This window comes from Epinephelus fuscoguttatus, linkage group LG5 (assembly GCF_011397635.1).
Source record: "Epinephelus fuscoguttatus linkage group LG5, E.fuscoguttatus.final_Chr_v1".
Taxonomy (NCBI): domain Eukaryota; kingdom Metazoa; phylum Chordata; class Actinopteri; order Perciformes; family Serranidae; genus Epinephelus; species Epinephelus fuscoguttatus.
In genome coordinates, this window is record NC_064756.1 from 10,649,485 (window position 1) to 10,666,310 (window position 16,826).

General features: G+C 41.2%; 3 protein-coding genes across 6 annotated transcripts; all 3 read right to left on the minus strand.

Annotated features, from left to right (window-relative positions):
* Positions 1 to 247: 247 nt before the first annotated feature.
* Positions 248 to 6,056, minus strand: dhx40 (DEAH (Asp-Glu-Ala-His) box polypeptide 40). Its single transcript, XM_049576231.1, has 17 exons — positions 5,722 to 6,056; positions 5,452 to 5,597; positions 5,237 to 5,356; positions 4,865 to 5,101; positions 4,665 to 4,731; positions 4,459 to 4,590; positions 4,213 to 4,312; positions 3,993 to 4,079; positions 2,630 to 2,812; positions 2,456 to 2,536; positions 2,210 to 2,367; positions 1,804 to 1,918; positions 1,558 to 1,666; positions 1,162 to 1,256; positions 979 to 1,048; positions 637 to 865; positions 248 to 417 (listed from the first exon to the last, which is right to left on the minus strand). Exons 1-17 carry the CDS (start codon positions 5,888 to 5,890, stop codon positions 296 to 298), a joined length of 2,220 nt encoding a protein of 739 aa, XP_049432188.1. The 5' UTR covers positions 5,891 to 6,056; the 3' UTR covers positions 248 to 295.
* Positions 6,057 to 6,309: 253 nt separating this feature from the next.
* On the minus strand, positions 6,310 to 9,191 carry LOC125888948 (zona pellucida sperm-binding protein 4-like). Of its 2 annotated transcripts, XM_049576598.1 has the most exons (10): positions 8,908 to 9,191; positions 8,696 to 8,817; positions 8,505 to 8,607; positions 8,210 to 8,427; positions 8,035 to 8,123; positions 7,826 to 7,959; positions 7,276 to 7,465; positions 7,031 to 7,169; positions 6,866 to 6,929; positions 6,310 to 6,744 (listed from the first exon to the last, which is right to left on the minus strand). In XM_049576598.1, exons 1-10 carry the CDS (start codon positions 9,149 to 9,151, stop codon positions 6,653 to 6,655), a joined length of 1,395 nt encoding a protein of 464 aa, XP_049432555.1. In that variant the 5' UTR covers positions 9,152 to 9,191; the 3' UTR covers positions 6,310 to 6,652. The 2 variants fall into 2 exon arrangements, with proteins under 2 accessions (XP_049432555.1, XP_049432556.1); XM_049576599.1 differs by lacking the exons at positions 8,505 to 8,607; positions 8,696 to 8,817.
* Positions 9,192 to 10,014: 823 nt separating this feature from the next.
* On the minus strand, positions 10,015 to 13,961 carry LOC125888778 (uncharacterized). 3 transcript variants are annotated; one of them, XM_049576370.1, is made up of 11 exons: positions 13,869 to 13,961; positions 12,619 to 12,972; positions 12,351 to 12,452; positions 12,175 to 12,234; positions 11,281 to 11,328; positions 11,117 to 11,143; positions 10,796 to 10,963; positions 10,652 to 10,699; positions 10,515 to 10,577; positions 10,373 to 10,402; positions 10,015 to 10,281 (listed from the first exon to the last, which is right to left on the minus strand). In XM_049576370.1, exons 1-11 carry the CDS (start codon positions 13,936 to 13,938, stop codon positions 10,223 to 10,225), a joined length of 1,029 nt encoding a protein of 342 aa, XP_049432327.1. In that variant the 5' UTR covers positions 13,939 to 13,961; the 3' UTR covers positions 10,015 to 10,222. The 3 variants fall into 3 exon arrangements, with proteins under 3 accessions (XP_049432327.1, XP_049432325.1, XP_049432326.1); XM_049576368.1 differs by having other exon boundaries at positions 11,117 to 11,179; XM_049576369.1 differs by having other exon boundaries at positions 11,117 to 11,179; positions 12,619 to 12,969; positions 13,869 to 13,958.
* Between the last annotated feature and the right edge of the window lie 2,865 nt (positions 13,962 to 16,826).

Sequence of the window (16,826 nt, forward strand, 5' to 3'; positions counted from 1 at the left end):
TAAAATGTCCCAAAATGTGCCTTTTTTGACCCAATGTTTGCACCTCCTCTTTACACCACCACCTTTACTATAATCTACTTACTTTTTAAGTACAAAGCACCAGTTTTCTTTAGATGTGAGTCTTTTCAAAAGACCTATGAACCAACTACTGCTACAGCATTGTGTGTAAAGTGAGGCAATCAAGGAAGAGAGGCAATGTTAGAAATGTTACAAATATTTATTCACATATCATTTACAAAAATGCCCCTTTGTGATACATCATATGAATCATGTCTTCAAAAGCAAGCCCCCTCTGTCAAAGGGCTTTATTTTGTTGTCTTTGCTGCTTCCGTTGCAGGTAGCGTGCACGAGCATCGCTGACGGAGGTTTCGTCATTTCGCTTCTCCAGTTTCTTCATGGCATCCACAGTAGAAACCTCTGGAAAAAGACCCAAGTAATCTATTAGTTGCCTCTATTAGTAGCCTTTTAATTCACCCTTCAACCTGAAACATTACTAATACATTTATTTGTATTATTAATGTTTAAGGTTCATGGCCCCTGCTATGAGCCAGTATAAAATGATCAAAAATAAAAAAAATCCACCTATGTCATACATTAAGCTGTACAACATCATGGTTTCTAATGAATTCTGAGAACCTGGTTGTCTTTTGGCCGCTTCCTTTGTCTCCCATTTTATCATCTCCTCATCGGTCACTTCTTCTCGCGCCACACTGCTCAGCTCATAGACGTCCACCTCATGGAGTTTAGGCAGTAAGTCCTTCACCCAGTCGTATCGGATGGGACATACAGTCCTGATATACACCCGTGAGGTCACCAGCACATCGTGGAAGATGATCCAGTTCAGCTCAGCTTCCTGGTCAAACAGCTTGGAGCAACAAGCGATCATGATGAAAGGGGAAATCAGAGAAGAAGCATTAAACTTTTGTCCTCTATGAAGACAGTTAGTTAATCAAGATCTTTTTTTTTAAACGCATTTACCGATGAGGATGGATGAATGTGAACCATGGATCCATGGCCATCCATTGTGCAAAACACCTTTCCAACAGACCTATGTAGGGCGGAAACAATTATTCCTAACCAGTAAAAGTTCACATGACTAAGAGATCATAAAGATATCCCAAAGGAGAGTTAAATATGGATCATTGTAAATAATGGTGGTACCTTCTGGCAACGTTGGTGAAGTATCCCGTGCACAGGCATCGTCTGAAGACCTCACTTTTATTGCCGTCAAATGTCTCCATGGGGAAATCTCTCTTCTAAGAGGAAAGAGGGTCACACTCAATTTAACGATCACAGCATTATGTTGGCAATTAAAATAATTAAATAATAAATGACAGTGTTGAACATCTGACTACAGTAACCTGCAAAGAGGTCCTTTACAATTATCCAAGCACAACTCTGATGTGAGGAGCAAGCAGCATCTCTACAAGCTAATAATAAATAGGCAGACCTGTCCATTTTTTGTCAACAGCAATATGAAGCATTTAACAGAGCATAGACACACAACTGAGTCCATTCAGTCAGTGTTGTGAAAATGAGTTCTGTAAACTGCTGTACCTGTTGGAGGCGGAGGAGGATCTCTCGCAGCTGAGTCTCCACACTAAAGGCTGACTTCAGTGCCCTCCAGTGGATCCAATTATCTTTACACCACGCTGAGGGTCTGTCACTGCAGGATGCAGGAGAAAGGCTCACACTTACGATAGCTGTTATATCACGCAGTTTAATGTCTTGAATACATGGTTAGTTATAGACTGACACTGACATTTATTTGCACACACGAAAAGAAATATGCATGCATCTTGCCTGGATTTGCAGGACTGGAACACGCTGAGGAGAGTGGCAAAGTCGTTCATGCTGCCGCTCTTGGCAGCCAGCTCTCTGTGCTGTTTATCAGCCTCTTTCTGTTTCTCAGGGTGGCCTGCAGGCAGGAAGAGATCAGTCTTCACACTACACTTCTCTGTATGTGTCATTTCCTGACGCATTAAATAAATTAAACCAACATGCCAGTAAACAGTACAGAACTTCCTTGGCACTCTATATTTAACTGACATGTTTAGCATCTCTTCTAATAGATAATTCGTATAATATAATGTAATATCATGGATAACAAAGTATTTTTAAATTTCTTTGTAAGCTCTATGTTTTTTTCTCCCTCACACTTTTAATTGAACATATGTGTTTTGTTTTGCTTTAAAGCGAAATTGCAGACCTGGTCTGATGAAAATGTTCTCCACAGACAACATGGCGGCCACAGGGAGCAGCAAGTCCTGACAGCCAAGCGAGGCAGCTTTAAGCAGGGCCCTGGTAAGGCCTGGGTGCAGGGGGAACTCCACCATCAGCTCCCCCAGCTGGGTCACTCTACCTCTCCTACAGCCAACACACCAGACACATAGGAGTTCATTACGTTTCAGAGAAATACTTAAACCCTGTCAAGTGCACAGGTATAAGCACTCACCTGTCGATGGCATCAAATTGGTAAAGCTGTTTTAATGCCTCCAGGATAAACCTTTCCTCTGGACAGTCCAGATAAGGGAACCTAAAAAAGAAATCAAGTCATTATTAAAGAAGGTAAAGAGAGGAAAAAGATCAGCTATAGGAAGGCAAAGACTCAGAATGGGTATCAGTGTACCTAATGACATCATGAACACCCAGACACTTGAGTGTAAGTATCACTGCAGTCAAACTTGTCCTCTGGATTTCTGGAACTGTGTATTCAGGCATGCTCTTCTCCCAGAATTCCTTGGTGTAGATTCGAAAGCATTTCCCGGCCGAGGTTCTTCCAGCTCGACCTGCTCTCTGCTGAGCCTCGCTCCTAATCACACAAAATCCCCCCCAAAAACCCAATTTAAATCTGTTGGCAAGCTTTCTTAGAGGGACATTTTGCCACCTTGTATGTGGCTGTCCAATCAGTGCTGATGGTAAATGGAGTCTGTTGAAGTATTTAAGTCCTCAGTGCGTGCTACACTGAGCAAGAAAGCTGAGTTTGCAGCTGCAAAACCTATTGTTCTTCCTGCATCCAGCAGCATCATTTGACGTGACAGTGATGTAGTTGGAGGACAGAAGTTGCAGAAGAACCACAGGTTGCATTTCACCTCCTTCAGCTAGGGGGCGTGCTCTAGGTGCCGCTCAAAAATAAAACTTCCTTGTTCTTCTTAGCTGTACTGCAAACTAGCTACGTTTCTAACAGCGAAAACGGCATCCCAAAATATGAGTGCAGATGATGTTTTGGACAAGAATACATTTTACAGTGTTTTGGCTAGCTCTGATATTCAGCTGTATTTATTCAAGCGCGTTCATGGATGAAGAAATGCAGCAGAGAGCAGCTGAGGTTGTAGCAGCTCCACAAGAGAATATGGCCGGTGGGTACCCTCAACAACACAATCATCAGCTGGTGCTGACTTTGCTTCAAATTGCCCTCCAGTGCCAACAAAAAGTGAATCACTCTGTTGCAGTGACTTTCAGAATGGGCAGTTCCATAGTCGTTCTGGAGACCTTCATCAGGATCCCAAAGACAAACTGAAAACAAAACCAAGACCAGCAGTGCCAGGAGCTATTGTAAGCTATTTTGCTGTGTTGCCTCTCAGCAAAATGCTCTGAGTAATTCAGGCTGGGCTTTTATTGTGAAAGGTAAAAAATGGAGGAAGTAAAGTGATAATGCGCTGCCGTGGACAACATAAAAATTAATGAAGAGTGTTGCCATCTTGGTTCACACTGGTTCAGACTACAGAGCGTCTCTGTTTTTATTTTGTTGCCTACACAACTTATAAACCTCAGCTACACTATGTTTTGGCCAAAAAGGTTATAGCTATAGGCTGGTCAGCTAAAACTGCTCCGTGAGCAGGAGGATTCAGCCTCTCGGTCAACACAGCACGCACTGAGGATTTTAGTACTTTAACTGAACAACACCAGTTGGACATCCACATATAAGGTGGTGGATTTTTGGTGCAGTGGCATGGATTTTGAAATGGCATGTTAATTTTTCAAAAACTCACTTTGAAATAGGCACCACCTCCAAGATGTCCATGCCCACCCGTGAGTTGTGGTTGAGTTGCTTCACAAACCCGCTGTCCACGATGTACCTTTATTGGCAAAGCATTGGATGATAGGTATGATTTGCATGAAATATCTGAATGATGTTGATTTAACATACAAGTCATTGTTGTATATCTGATGGAGTCTCGTGGTTAGCCAATGACCACAGGCCTCACTCACTTTATGCCGTTGATGGTGAGAGATGTTGCTGCGATGTTTGTGGCCACTACACACTTCCTTATCCCTGGTGGTGGAGGCTGAAAGATCTGCCTCTGTTGATCTGTGACGACAACAGAAATGATAAATATTTTCTTTTTCAGTATTACAGTGGCATCACAAAGAAAGATACTGACTTGATCTAGAAAAAGCAACAATATTAATCTGCTTAGCACAAAATAAGATGTGACAACTGTTATGTGTGTTTACCAGTGGGCATGGATCCATAAAGGGGCAAAATAAGAAGGCCCTCCACTGTTTGGTCCTCCACATCGTAGCGGTAGTCTATAGACTCAGCTTTTTCATACAGCATGTCACAGGCACGCTCAATCTCTGACTGACCTGTCGAACATGGAGGATTATTGTGAAAGATTTTGTCAGGGTTAGGATTTACTGTGAGGTTGTTAATGACTTACCTGTCAAAAACACAAGAATATCCCCTGCCATTTCACTGGTGTGCACATCAAGGGCCACTTTGACAACCTGACAAGTAACAGATGTAAAATTAAAGGAGCACCAACAAATTAAACAGTTAATAAGTAATAATTGTAAAGTTGTAATACCAAGTTAAATTATGATTTTTTTTTTTTTCTGGACACAAAACTAAAAGTTTTACCTCTTTTACATAACCGGCGCTCTCTATGTCTTTAGGTCCTACAGCAAAACCAAATGTGCAGGTGACAGGAAAAGTCCTCCCAGGAATAGCAAAGACGGGACAGTCGCTGAGAAAGGCTGAAAGTTTGTCAGTTTCCAAGGTGGCGGACATCACCACCACCTTCAGAGGGACAGATCGGCCCTTGGTGGCCTTAGCGGGGTTGGAGAACATTTTCTTCAACAAACCCAGAAGGATGTCCTGCAGCGAATACAAACACTTACTCAAAGTTTCAAAGACAGACAGACAGAAGGACATTCTATATGCGGAACAGCTGTATGCATCTAACATTACAGTGCAGAGAGTATATTCTGTCAATGTCATATATTGACTCACTGTGTTGAGGCTGCGTTCGTGGACTTCATCCAAGATTACAACACTGTACTGAGTAAGTACAGGATCTGCCAGGATCTCTCTGAGCAAACAGCCGTCTGTCATGTACTTCACCACCGTGCTCTGGCTCAAACACAGACACATCTTCATGTTAACACACATATACAACAAATACATTGTACTTTTTTAATCAGGGATGAGTTGTCTATGACTCCCACCTCTGATGTGCAGTCATCAAAGCGTACTTGGTAGCCAACCTCTCTACCCAGAGTGCACTGCATCTCCTGAGCTACCCTCTGAGCCACTGTGATGGCAGCCACCCGGCGGGGCTGGGTGATGCCAATTTTGCCATCTTTACAAAAACCTGGAGACAAAGAAGAGGAAACACACATCACATTGTGTCCACATGTTGTCTTTTACCGTTAAAGCTTGCAGTATGTGCATTAACTTCATATGACCAAGGACAGGACAACAACATGACAGCTTACCTGCTTGATGCAGGTACTTTGGAAGCTGTGTGGTTTTCCCGCTGCCTGTCTCTCCGGTGACAACCAGAAAAGTGCTGTCTTTGACAGCCTGAACGAGTTTAGCTTTGTGCTTATAGATGGGTAGATGTTTTGACTCATCTTTTGAGTCCCATCTCGTTGATTTTGACATGACTACAGGTCTTGAGTCGCTTTCAGACGAAATAAACACTGGTGTTAATCTCGCAGTACACGGTTAAGTTGTTGTTTGTGCCCACAGACGGCATTTAACTTTATAAAATAGCAAATTTCTTCATATTTCTCTCTGTCGTTTCAAAGACAACACGCTCGCTCGGTAACTTCCGCAAACGAACCCATTCTGCGATTCTATTGGTCGACTTGCGGTCACGTGACCCAAGTTCCCCCCCACCACAATAAAAGTCTGACTGGACTTTTTTTTTAAATGTTATTTTTAATTAAGCTTTATTTACACAGATTTATGCCAACATCAAATAACCACACAAAAAGCACTTAAGTGAAACTGTTCATATACCCAGAATTTAATTATTTTATTATTATTTATGCATTTAATATTTGTGGATGTGCAATTTTCCCAAAGTGCAGCAAATTGATTACAGCCTGTGTCCTCTGAGGTCTTCACTTCAAGCCCACCAACGTAAGTACACACAATTTTTCACAACCACCCACAATAAACAAAAGCCATTACAGTGATGAAAAAAGGAAGGATATTTATTACCACTACTACAACAATATTTATGTTAAATAATACAGGCCTTTCCCACAAGCAAAAGACATCTGCTCAAATCTGCTCACTAAGGGCCACTATCGTAAGGTATTTGTTTATTTTTAGTAAAAATCACAGTTCTTGGCTGAACTTCTGTAAATTGTGCTTCCAAATATGACTTGACTTGGCATCCCTTTTCTGGTTATTTAGCTACAGCAGATAAAGAAGAGGTCCACCGGAGACTACACTGTGAAGAATCCTCTGTTTTGGCCCTGGTGTGATTCTTCTTAATTTACGCTTTCCTAAAAAGCAAAGGAAAACAGAGAGAATCGATCAGTGTTACATAGCAAGTGCAAAAATCAATAACCCAAGATAGATTCATTCAACTTCTAAAAAGGATCAGTAGGCTTTAGCTCCACTTACCACTGCTGCAGGTCTGTAAGCAATGTGGCCCTTTACAGATCTCTATATCACAGTGGAAATATACCTGTAGGAGGACATTCTGTTTTAAACAAAACACCAAGGCCAAATAATACCAGCAGGATTCATATAACATCTATTTATGTGAGTGTAAATTGTATTACATACCAGGCTTTCAAATGTCGGGGGCTTCACAAATGAGAACAGCTTAACCACAAACCATTTATGAAGAGAGGGATTTTTCAGCTCCTTACTGTAAACAACTGGCAACACAACAGTTCTGTGGCTATCACCACTGAAAGGACATCTGGATTGGATATAAGATGAGCTTTGGTTGATCAAAGTACAGGCAAATGGCCTTTTCAATACAAAACAATGCTGAAATATTGTCTGTTAATTTCTTGTGAACTCACCCTTTAACAAGCAGGTTCCATCTCTGTGGGTCATGTGGGTTTTTAGTTGGCGTCGCCCAGCAGTCCTCTAGCAGCAGCACTAAATCCTTGTCCTCATGTTTGAGAACAAACACCTCCACATACACGGGTTGGCCAAGCTCGGTTACTGCTGGAGGGTCTCGAGAGGAATAGAAAGACTTGTAACTGGAATCTGTGAATAAAAGATGAAAAATAAGTAAAAACATAAATCATATAGCCTAGCAGGGCATTGCTATGCTCCAACCTAGTCCTTCAAAGTCAAAGTGATTCATTAATTTCATGTCATGTATTCAGGGGTGGATTATTGGAAAGTGGGCTTCTGGACACATATGTAAAAGACTCCCCCATCTCGCCAACATAAAGCAAGATACACACACTTTATAGTTGTTTAGCATCTTTTTGTGTTGTACTTTTTGTGTCTGATATTTTGCAGGTGAGGGCCAGGGGACCCCCTTTTACACTTGGTTTCTAAACATTTGTTGCATAAAAACACACACTCATTATTGAGAGAATAAGTGTCAAAAACCAATACCTTTAGCAAACCTCATTTCAGTCCTCAGTATTCCCTCACTCTTCAGTGCTGACACATACTCAGGTTTTTCTCCCTGAACCTTGACGCCCAGCTGAGTCGCTTGGGCCAGTGCAAAGCTACAATGCACAGTACGACTAAAAAAAGAGAGATCATTTAAATGAGTGTCCGTTATCTTCACAAAGCAGAAATGAAACATTTTAATTTCTTACTGGAAAGGAGCTTCTCGAAATATAGAGCCTTTCTGTGCATGTTGTTTCACTTCAATACTGACCCAGTAGGTTATAACCCCATCTGCAATCTGCAAGACACAACCAAGCCTGTTATAGTAAAGATACCACCTTGCCTGTCTAAAGGCTGCACAGGAGGTAATGTATTTACACTTACCACAGATTGGGTGCCGCAATCAGTGAAAGGAAAGCTGAAAGTGACAGCATCCTTTGATCTTTTTTGGGGTTTACAAGTGTGGCTTTGGCTGGAAGGGATCCAGACTGCATCCAGGTTCAGAGGTGGGACTGTGGCATTCTGAGCGATGGTGATGTTGAACCCGTCCTTGTTGCAGAAAACATCTCTTGATACCAGTGGATTTTCATGTTTGATCACCTCTGTGGGAAACACACTGATAATTAATAATAACCCCTATTCTAAAACTGTCATATTATCTGTACACATAGAATTATACCTTTAATTTTCCTTTCACAGATCAGAGGTATCGACTTGACAATTTCGACTCTGCCACTGTCTGCAAGCGCCATGATGATGACATTCAGCTTTGTCATCGATTTCTATTGCACAAAACAGCAAAGAAAGATTAGAGGATATAAAAAAAAAGTATATGTCTGCATTAAAATAAACAGACACTTTTCAGCTTACTTGTCTTTTCACAAAACATCCATGGAAAGCAACTGTTAGGACCATAAAGGTGTCTGTTTCTCCAAGGAAGTAGTGGCACTGTTTTGCTATAGCGATGGCTTGGTAATATCCGCTGTGTTCATCTGTGTGTAAATTGGACACAAACAAGAGCACAGCAGACACCTCAAAGCTGTGTCATCATCGATTAGATATATTTGTAGTGTCTGACTTACCTTGAACATAGATGGTGAAAGGAAGACCAGCAAAGTGCACCTTTGATATGTAAACAGACATGAAGCCATCGTGGCAAATCGATGTGTCATTATTCATGGTGTTATAAAGTGTTGCTTGGAATTGTTTTAAAGCAGCATGCGCTTCATGTTTCAACAGAAGCAGTGATAATGAAACAAATGTCACCAAAATGGAGTTCGTGCTGTGGGCCTTCATCTTCAGACAGGTAGAGCAGCTGCCTCTCATTTGGCCTAATTGTCAGGACTCTCTTGAGAGGAAAGGCAACTCAAACATCCACCGTGCTGCTTCACAGTACAAGTCTCCTGTGTTTAAATCAGCTGGTTTCTGGGGCTGTTGTATGTTCTCCCTGTATTCTCCCACAATTAAAAAATGAACCTGAGGCACTAAACTGTCACACAAAAGGCTTCTTGACTCTAATGGTGACACACACATCGAGTTTTGCAGTGAAGATGACTTTATAATGGTGATTTTGAACTAGTTGTTACCTTTTTTTCCTTTTTTTTTCTTTTTAACTTAATATTGCATATTTTGCTTTGCTTGACTTTATGATGTATGGACACACTGCTGCTTGACTTTTAATTGAGTCATGTAAGGCAGTAGTTCCCGACTGGTCTCCCCACGGGGTCCAGATTTCTCCTTAGTCATTACTTCAAGGTCCACACAGTTTAATACATTCAGCATCATACTTGAGTTTGGCCGTTTTGTCGAGCTACTTTGTTGTCTCTGTCAAGTAGCTGTCTGATATTCACTCATTCTACAGCAGGAAACCGCACCTTAAAATAGAAGCTCTGCCCTTGAAATTCACTGTACTTCAAAATAAGTGTTCATGAGTCACTTGTGGTCCATTAAGAATCGACCCACAACCCACTTTTGGACAGCGACCCACTATTTGGGAACTACTGATGTAAGGTGTCCTTGAGTGAGAAAGGTGCCAAGAAATAAAATGTATTATCATCATTATCATTATTTTATCTGCAAGTCAAACTGAGATCATAAAAGCACTGGTCAACAAGTACTGTTTTACTTTCCTATCTCGCATACACAGATTTGTCTCATTCAACACACGATACATTGATATTTTTTTCATGTGATAATCTTTATTTAATGAACTTTACCAAACAGAAATCACTCATTGTTTAATAGATGCATATAAAATACAAAACAATTATACAGCAAACACATACAGTAAAACATGTATCAAGTTTAAAATGTAAAATTAGCAATCAATAAATGTCATAGGAAAGGATGATTGATACTGGAAAGATCTCGACAGCTGTTTAAAGCCTCCTTGGTTCTTTACAGGCGGTTGAGCTGGTCTGTGCTCCTGTTGTAAATCGGGTTTTTGTAGTCACAAGCTGACAGGGAAACAACGGAGAAGTGGAAGAGCAGTTGAGTGCACAGTATTATTTCATAGAGAACATGCCCACAGATGAAGTCAGCACTCACTTTCTTTGGTTTTCTTCTTTCCCAAACCAGCTGCAAAACACATCAGCGTATATTGAATTTTTTTTTTTTTTTTTTTTTTGCATCAGGTTATTTATTTTCACATGGATAAATCATTCTGACAAAATAAATCAAATCTAAATACCTTTGCGTTGATTCTTCGCCTGAGTTGACATGGCTTGCTGCTTGCTGATTTCACCTTGGTTAACTGTAATAAAATGAATAAGTGAAATTCCTGACAGCATTAAAACTACGTGATGCAATGAAAGATGCTTATATTACCATAAAAATGCCGACTGAGACTTGCTTGCCGTAATCTGCTGAAGAGTTCTGGGGCGGTGAGAGGACACAGAGTTACTCCAGCTTGTCATGATAAGACGATACAAGTCACCACAAACTGCAGTAATTCTGCTGAACATAACACACCTCTGTGAAATCCTTGTTTTGTTCTGTGACTTTCCGTCCTCGCAAACTGGTTCAAGTTTGGATAAATCCCGCTGGTGCTCTGAGCGGGATCAGGCAGAACTCCTGGTACTGGATCGCAATAATTTCTGGAGTCATTCTGCTGGTTGGATGGGCCTTGGTCATCATTTTCTAATATTTAAAAAAGATGAGTTTAGAAAATACTGACGCAAAAAATGTTTAATGTTCTCGGTGGGATGACAAAGACATTAGCCTTTTAACCACATGAATCAATAGATGCCATGGAAAGAAAGGATTAAAGAAAGGAGAGCTGTGTGAACGCACCATAAACAAGATTATCACAGCCCGCTCCTGTGGGGAAAGGAAACACAGTGTGTATAGTGACACCTGTCAAGAAAACATAACAGAAATATTGCTTGTCCTTGTCAACTGGTGCATCAGATAAAGTGTCCAAGTCACTGTGTTGTGTTGTTACTGAGATAAATTACCGTGCTGCAGTTGATCCATTGGCACTCTGATTGGTGGAGCACTGGCACCTGCAGTAGGACATTATATGAAGCAACTTGAAGGAATATTGAGACATTTTGGGAAAATTGCATGTTTGCTTTTTTATCAAGTGTTAGATGAAATGACCGATACCACTCTTATACCAGTCTGATAACTATAAGGCTACACCTAGAAGCTGGTTAGCTTAGCTTAGCACAAAGACTGGAAACAGGGCAATGGCTCTGTTTAAAGTTTAACAAAATCAAATTAACTTGTTAGATTTTATATTTTGTACAGATTAAACACACAAGATTGTGTAAATTAGTCTTAATATGTTTTAGAGGTAGTGGTGGTTGGATTTTTATCACCCACCAAAAAGTTTCTCAAGATAATCCACAGACCTTTTAGTGAGCAATTTAAAGCAGGAACTATTTTCTTTCTAGCGAACTACACCTGCTATGTGGGCCCCAGTGCAACTGCACTGTCTGCACTGTCTGTATTTACGCCCCTGTGCTGCTACCTTATGCACCGCTGAGCTAGCTAACATCACAACTCAGACAAGCCTCTCGTCCATGAGTAGATGCACACTTCCTTCTGTATGGTGATACGGTTTGCAGGTGTAGTTTGAAAGACAATAGTTAGGTCTGTGGATTATCTTGAGTGACTGGCTAAGAGGCAAAATGTGGATTTTTGATTTTGGGGTTAACTGTCTCTTTAAAGAACTTTTCACAGATACAACTTTTTAAAACAAATTTCATTTAAATTTTAGCTTTAACTGGCTGTACTGTCGTCTACTGTATATTCCTGTGCTCAAATGTCAAGGTAAACGTGTTGCAAGCAACATGCCCGAGGAGATACATCAAATGTAATCCTAAAATTGTGAAACTATTACTTACCCTCAGTTGCTGCACCTTCAGGATTGTTTGTAATGTCCAGTGTTTTCGTTTTACAGCACACTGAAACAAATTAATAACCAGACAATCCATCAAATAAACTAACGAAAAAACTGCAAACTTTTCTTCTCTCTTCTGTGTGGACTGAGAGTGTCAAACTGGGCAATCAGACGACTCACTTATGCACTTCATGCAGCAGTAGCTACCAAAGCCCAGCAGGATCAAAGCAGCCACAGCAACACAGATGTAAATCAGGAGCCTCATCTCTTCTCTCAGGGCACCTGCACAACAGGTTGTGGTTTTACAAAGATGCATTGCACAGGAAACTCTAGCTTGGCCTATGAGGTTTGTGACCATAAGAAAGAAAGAGGATGTGTCTGTCTGCACAGGCTGCTGTTCTACATTGAGAAAGATTGTCTTAAAACTTCCAAACAGAAATCATCTTACCGCCTCCAGCTTCGTCAACCAACACCACTTGATGACAGTAGTGTCCCTGCTCACAGCGGTAACACCCCAGGTCAGAGGAGCCCAGCTCATCGATGCAGATGGAGTAGTTCCCCTCTGAGCCCTGGTTTGGAAAGGCTTTCACCCGACCGTACCTGTGGTCGAGGAACCTAATACGACCCTTAGATGTGAGATGGACCAGGTCCACCCCTGGAGTTTGGGTCCATGACACCCAGTCGAGGCTGCGTGTTGAAAAGTTGCATTGGAGGAACACAGAGGAGCCAAGCTGAACGCTGAGTGTGTCCGTCTTACAAACATCCGGATCCTGCACACAGGAGTTCTCAAAGTTCGGCTCTTCTTAACATGAGAAGAGAAATACAAGAACAAGTGTCAAGTGTAGGTCACTTAAACAGCATAGAGTGCCAGAATATCTTCCTTCTTATTACTGACGATATTCAAACTTTTATATCTTAAAATTAACCATTCAGGGGGCATCAGTGGCTTAGTGGTAGAACAGACGCCCCATGTACAAGGCTGTTGCCGCAGCGGTCCGGGTTCAACTCCAGCCTGTGTCCCTTTGCTGCATGTCGCTGCCCCCCCCCCCCCCCCCCCACACACACACACTTGTCTGTCCTATCCATTAAAGGCTAAAAATGCCCAAAAAAAATCTTTAAAAAAAATTTGACTTTTCAGGTTGAGAAGAAATCTATTGCCGCCGGAAAATAATTAAAGGCAAATTCATCAGAAAGGCCAGAAAATATGAACATGGTAACTTAATTATAGGTAAAAAATTAAACATAATATATATTAATACATATATATATATATATATATATATTATATAATAAGATATTAAACATATATGGCCTTACACTGAAACTGATTTTAAAAAAAACTTTTAATCTGCGAACTGTTCTTACAAATCAGCCCAATATTATTAGGTTAATTAATAAACAGAGTGTTTTAAATGGTGGCAATGAATGTGACACTGGCAGTATATATATCATACGATATACAACACATTTAAATATATTACAAACATTGTAGTACAGTGTACATGGTAAAAATATCTTGCCATTATCAGCGGATTTTGATATGTAAACTCACCTGTACAAGACTTTAAAGAGAACTTAAATAGACTGAATAATGAACAAACAGACCAAACAAATAATATAGCAAAAGAGGTAAAGTTGTACTCGTGGCTGTTTTATATAAATAATATTCTTCTTCAATATTGTCACAAAAGGACTTACCATTTGAAGACACACAAATAAAGCACAAGGCGAAAGGGAAAATCCACCAGTCAGCATTCATTGCCAACATCTCGTATGGTGTGAACAGCAACGTGGTGATACTGTATGCTCACCCCTCCGAGCATCATGGGACAAAACCACAAGACCATCATTTCACTTCGCTATTTCCGGAAGTGCTGTCTTTCATTTTCACGTGAATGACAGACAAAATGTTTGACACAAAAGGTTTTTTTTCTAACTCTACCGTGAGCGTGTCGAACATAAATTCAAATCAAGAAATGTTTATCTTTTACATGATAACATCTACAGTAGCCTAGATGAGTGCAAGAAAAAAATGACTGTCTCTGCCAGACCACTTCCTGTTGATGCTTCCGCAAAAAGGGGCCTTATGATGAAGCATGTAAAGGTATAAAGATCATCACCAGGGTTAATTAAAGCAAAAGAAGCACATTTATATATTTTCTTAACATAAAATCTGGGCTTTGTCAGACAAAGTGAGAAACTGCCCAGCATCACTTTGTGTCTGTGAGTGTGAGAACACCACTAAATACATAATACAAAAGAAATTCAGATTAAATAGAAATATTAATGTATCTCACATAAATCTGCTTCATAGTTATTTCATTTGTTTCAATGATATTGCTGTTGTGTTTAAATCAGCTCAACCTTGACCGTCTGGAACATTAAAACGCCCACACAGATGAGGGGCCTGTTAACACTGTGGTTTTACAAAGATGTGGGCTACTTCACAGGAAAGTCTTGTTTCTCTGTTTGACACATGAGGTTCGTGACCATGGAAAGGAAAGAGACTGCATCTGTCTGTCTGCAAAGGCTGCTGCTCAGTAGAAAGCATCACCTTAATTTTTAGACAGGAATCAACTCACCACTTTCGGCAAGCAACTTCCCATGATGGTCACGTTCCTGCTTACAGCAGTAACACCCCATGCTCAAATAAACACGAGTGCCAAGACACTCTTCCTCCACATAATTGCGGATATTCAAAACTTTTATCCATCCATCCATGTATCTATTTTCACCTGCTTCTCCATGGCCAGATTTTCTGATGTTCTTCAGACGTCCCTCTCCCCAGCAACACTTTGCAGCTTCTCCTTTGTCATGCAGAGGCATTCCTCAGGCCAGATGAGATATGTAATCCCTCCAGCATGGTCTGGGTCTACCCTGGGGCCTCCTACCAGATGGAAGTGCCCAGAAAACCTCCAAAAGGTAGTGCCCAGGACACACAAACCAAACTGTTCAAACATGTCCCTAAACTGTTTGGAAATTGACTAATAGGGGGTAACGATTGAAAATAAATGGGCATCTGTCAGATCATAATAAAACCTATGAGTTATCTTTAATGCAGGTGTCAGACACTGTAGAAGGTCATAATCCTTCATTGCTTTTAACTTTTAACTGTCTTAGTGTTAGTAGCTCAAACCCTGGTATTACCAGGGGTTGCCATGGGGATGAATCATCAGTCAGTTTTTTTAATGCGTTTTATTTATGAACATTTATTAACACAACAAAAAAGAAAAGACACAAACCAGTACACAGGAAAAAAGGACAAATATGAGGGCATGGGATGTTTACAAAGACATGACAAATTTTCCTAATTTAAAGGGATAGTGCACCCAAAAATGAAAATTCAGCCATTACCTACTCACCCATATGCCGATGGAGGCCCTGGTGAAGTTTTAGAGTGCTCACATGCCTTGCGGAGATCGGCGGGTGGAGCTGCTAGCACACCTAATGGCAGATGGTGCCCCAGACTAACGTCCAAGAACACAAAATTGAATCCACAAAGTATCTTCATACTGGTCATCCACAGTGATCCAAGTGTGCTGCAGCCCCAACATAAAAAGTTGTTTCGAAAAACATCATATGAACTCTGTTTTTAGCCTCACTGTAGCCTGTAGCTCTGACTGCTTCTCTGTGCTCCGCGCTCACATGTGTGTGCGCTCAGGGTGATCGGTGATGCACAGTACTGATGTCCAGATTCTCAAGTGCAGGCATCGCCAATTCCCAGTCTGAGCAGCAAAGACTTTCCTCATCCGTTGGCATTGCTTTGCATTTGAAACAACTACACCACCAGGTTTCCAGTGCTGGACTCCGGTATTTTGCGGCTGGCTGAGGCTCATGAGCTGCGGCGGCTGCTTTGTCCAGTAGCCTGAGTTCCGTGCGTATACTCGGGCTCAAACAAATACGGCTCAACAAAGAAATGCTGTTCCTCCTCAATTTCAAAGTCTTCAGACATGTTGGGCTGTCCTTTGCTAAAAGACAATAGTGCAAATTATCCTTTAGCTACTGTGGTTACCGTTGTCTCCCCCTGCGGTGCACGTGTCACGTGATGTAAACACAGGTGAGCAAAGCTCACGCTTTCGCTGGTCTCGTGCAGGCGCGCACACATGAGCGCGGAGCACAGAGAAGCAGTCAGAGCTACAGGCTACAGTGAGGCTAAAAACAGAGTTCATATGACGTTTTTTCGAAACAACTTTTTACGTCAGGGCTGCAGCACACTTGGATCACTATGGATGACCAGTGTGAAGATACTTTGTGGATTCAATTTTGTGTTCTTGGACGTTAGTCTGGGGTGCAGTATGTCATTAGGTGTGCTGGCCGCTGCCCCCGCCAATTTCCGCAAGGGATGTGAGCACTCTAAAACTTCACCAGGGCCTCCGTCGGCATATGGGTGAGTAGATTATGGCTGAATTTTCATTTTTGGGTGCACTATCCCTTTAAAGTAAGGTTTCATATATGGTACATATGATTATCATGTGACATCAGTCTCATTGGCTAAATAAACATTTTCTCCACTGTTTCCCTCTCAGTTCTTTCTGAGGTCGTATACAATATGTCATCTGTTCCATAAGATGTAAGTGATTAACAGTATTAATAAAGAGGCGAGCAGTGGGACAGTTTTTCTGGAGCCAGTATTTAGCCTTTTTACTTGCTGCCAGC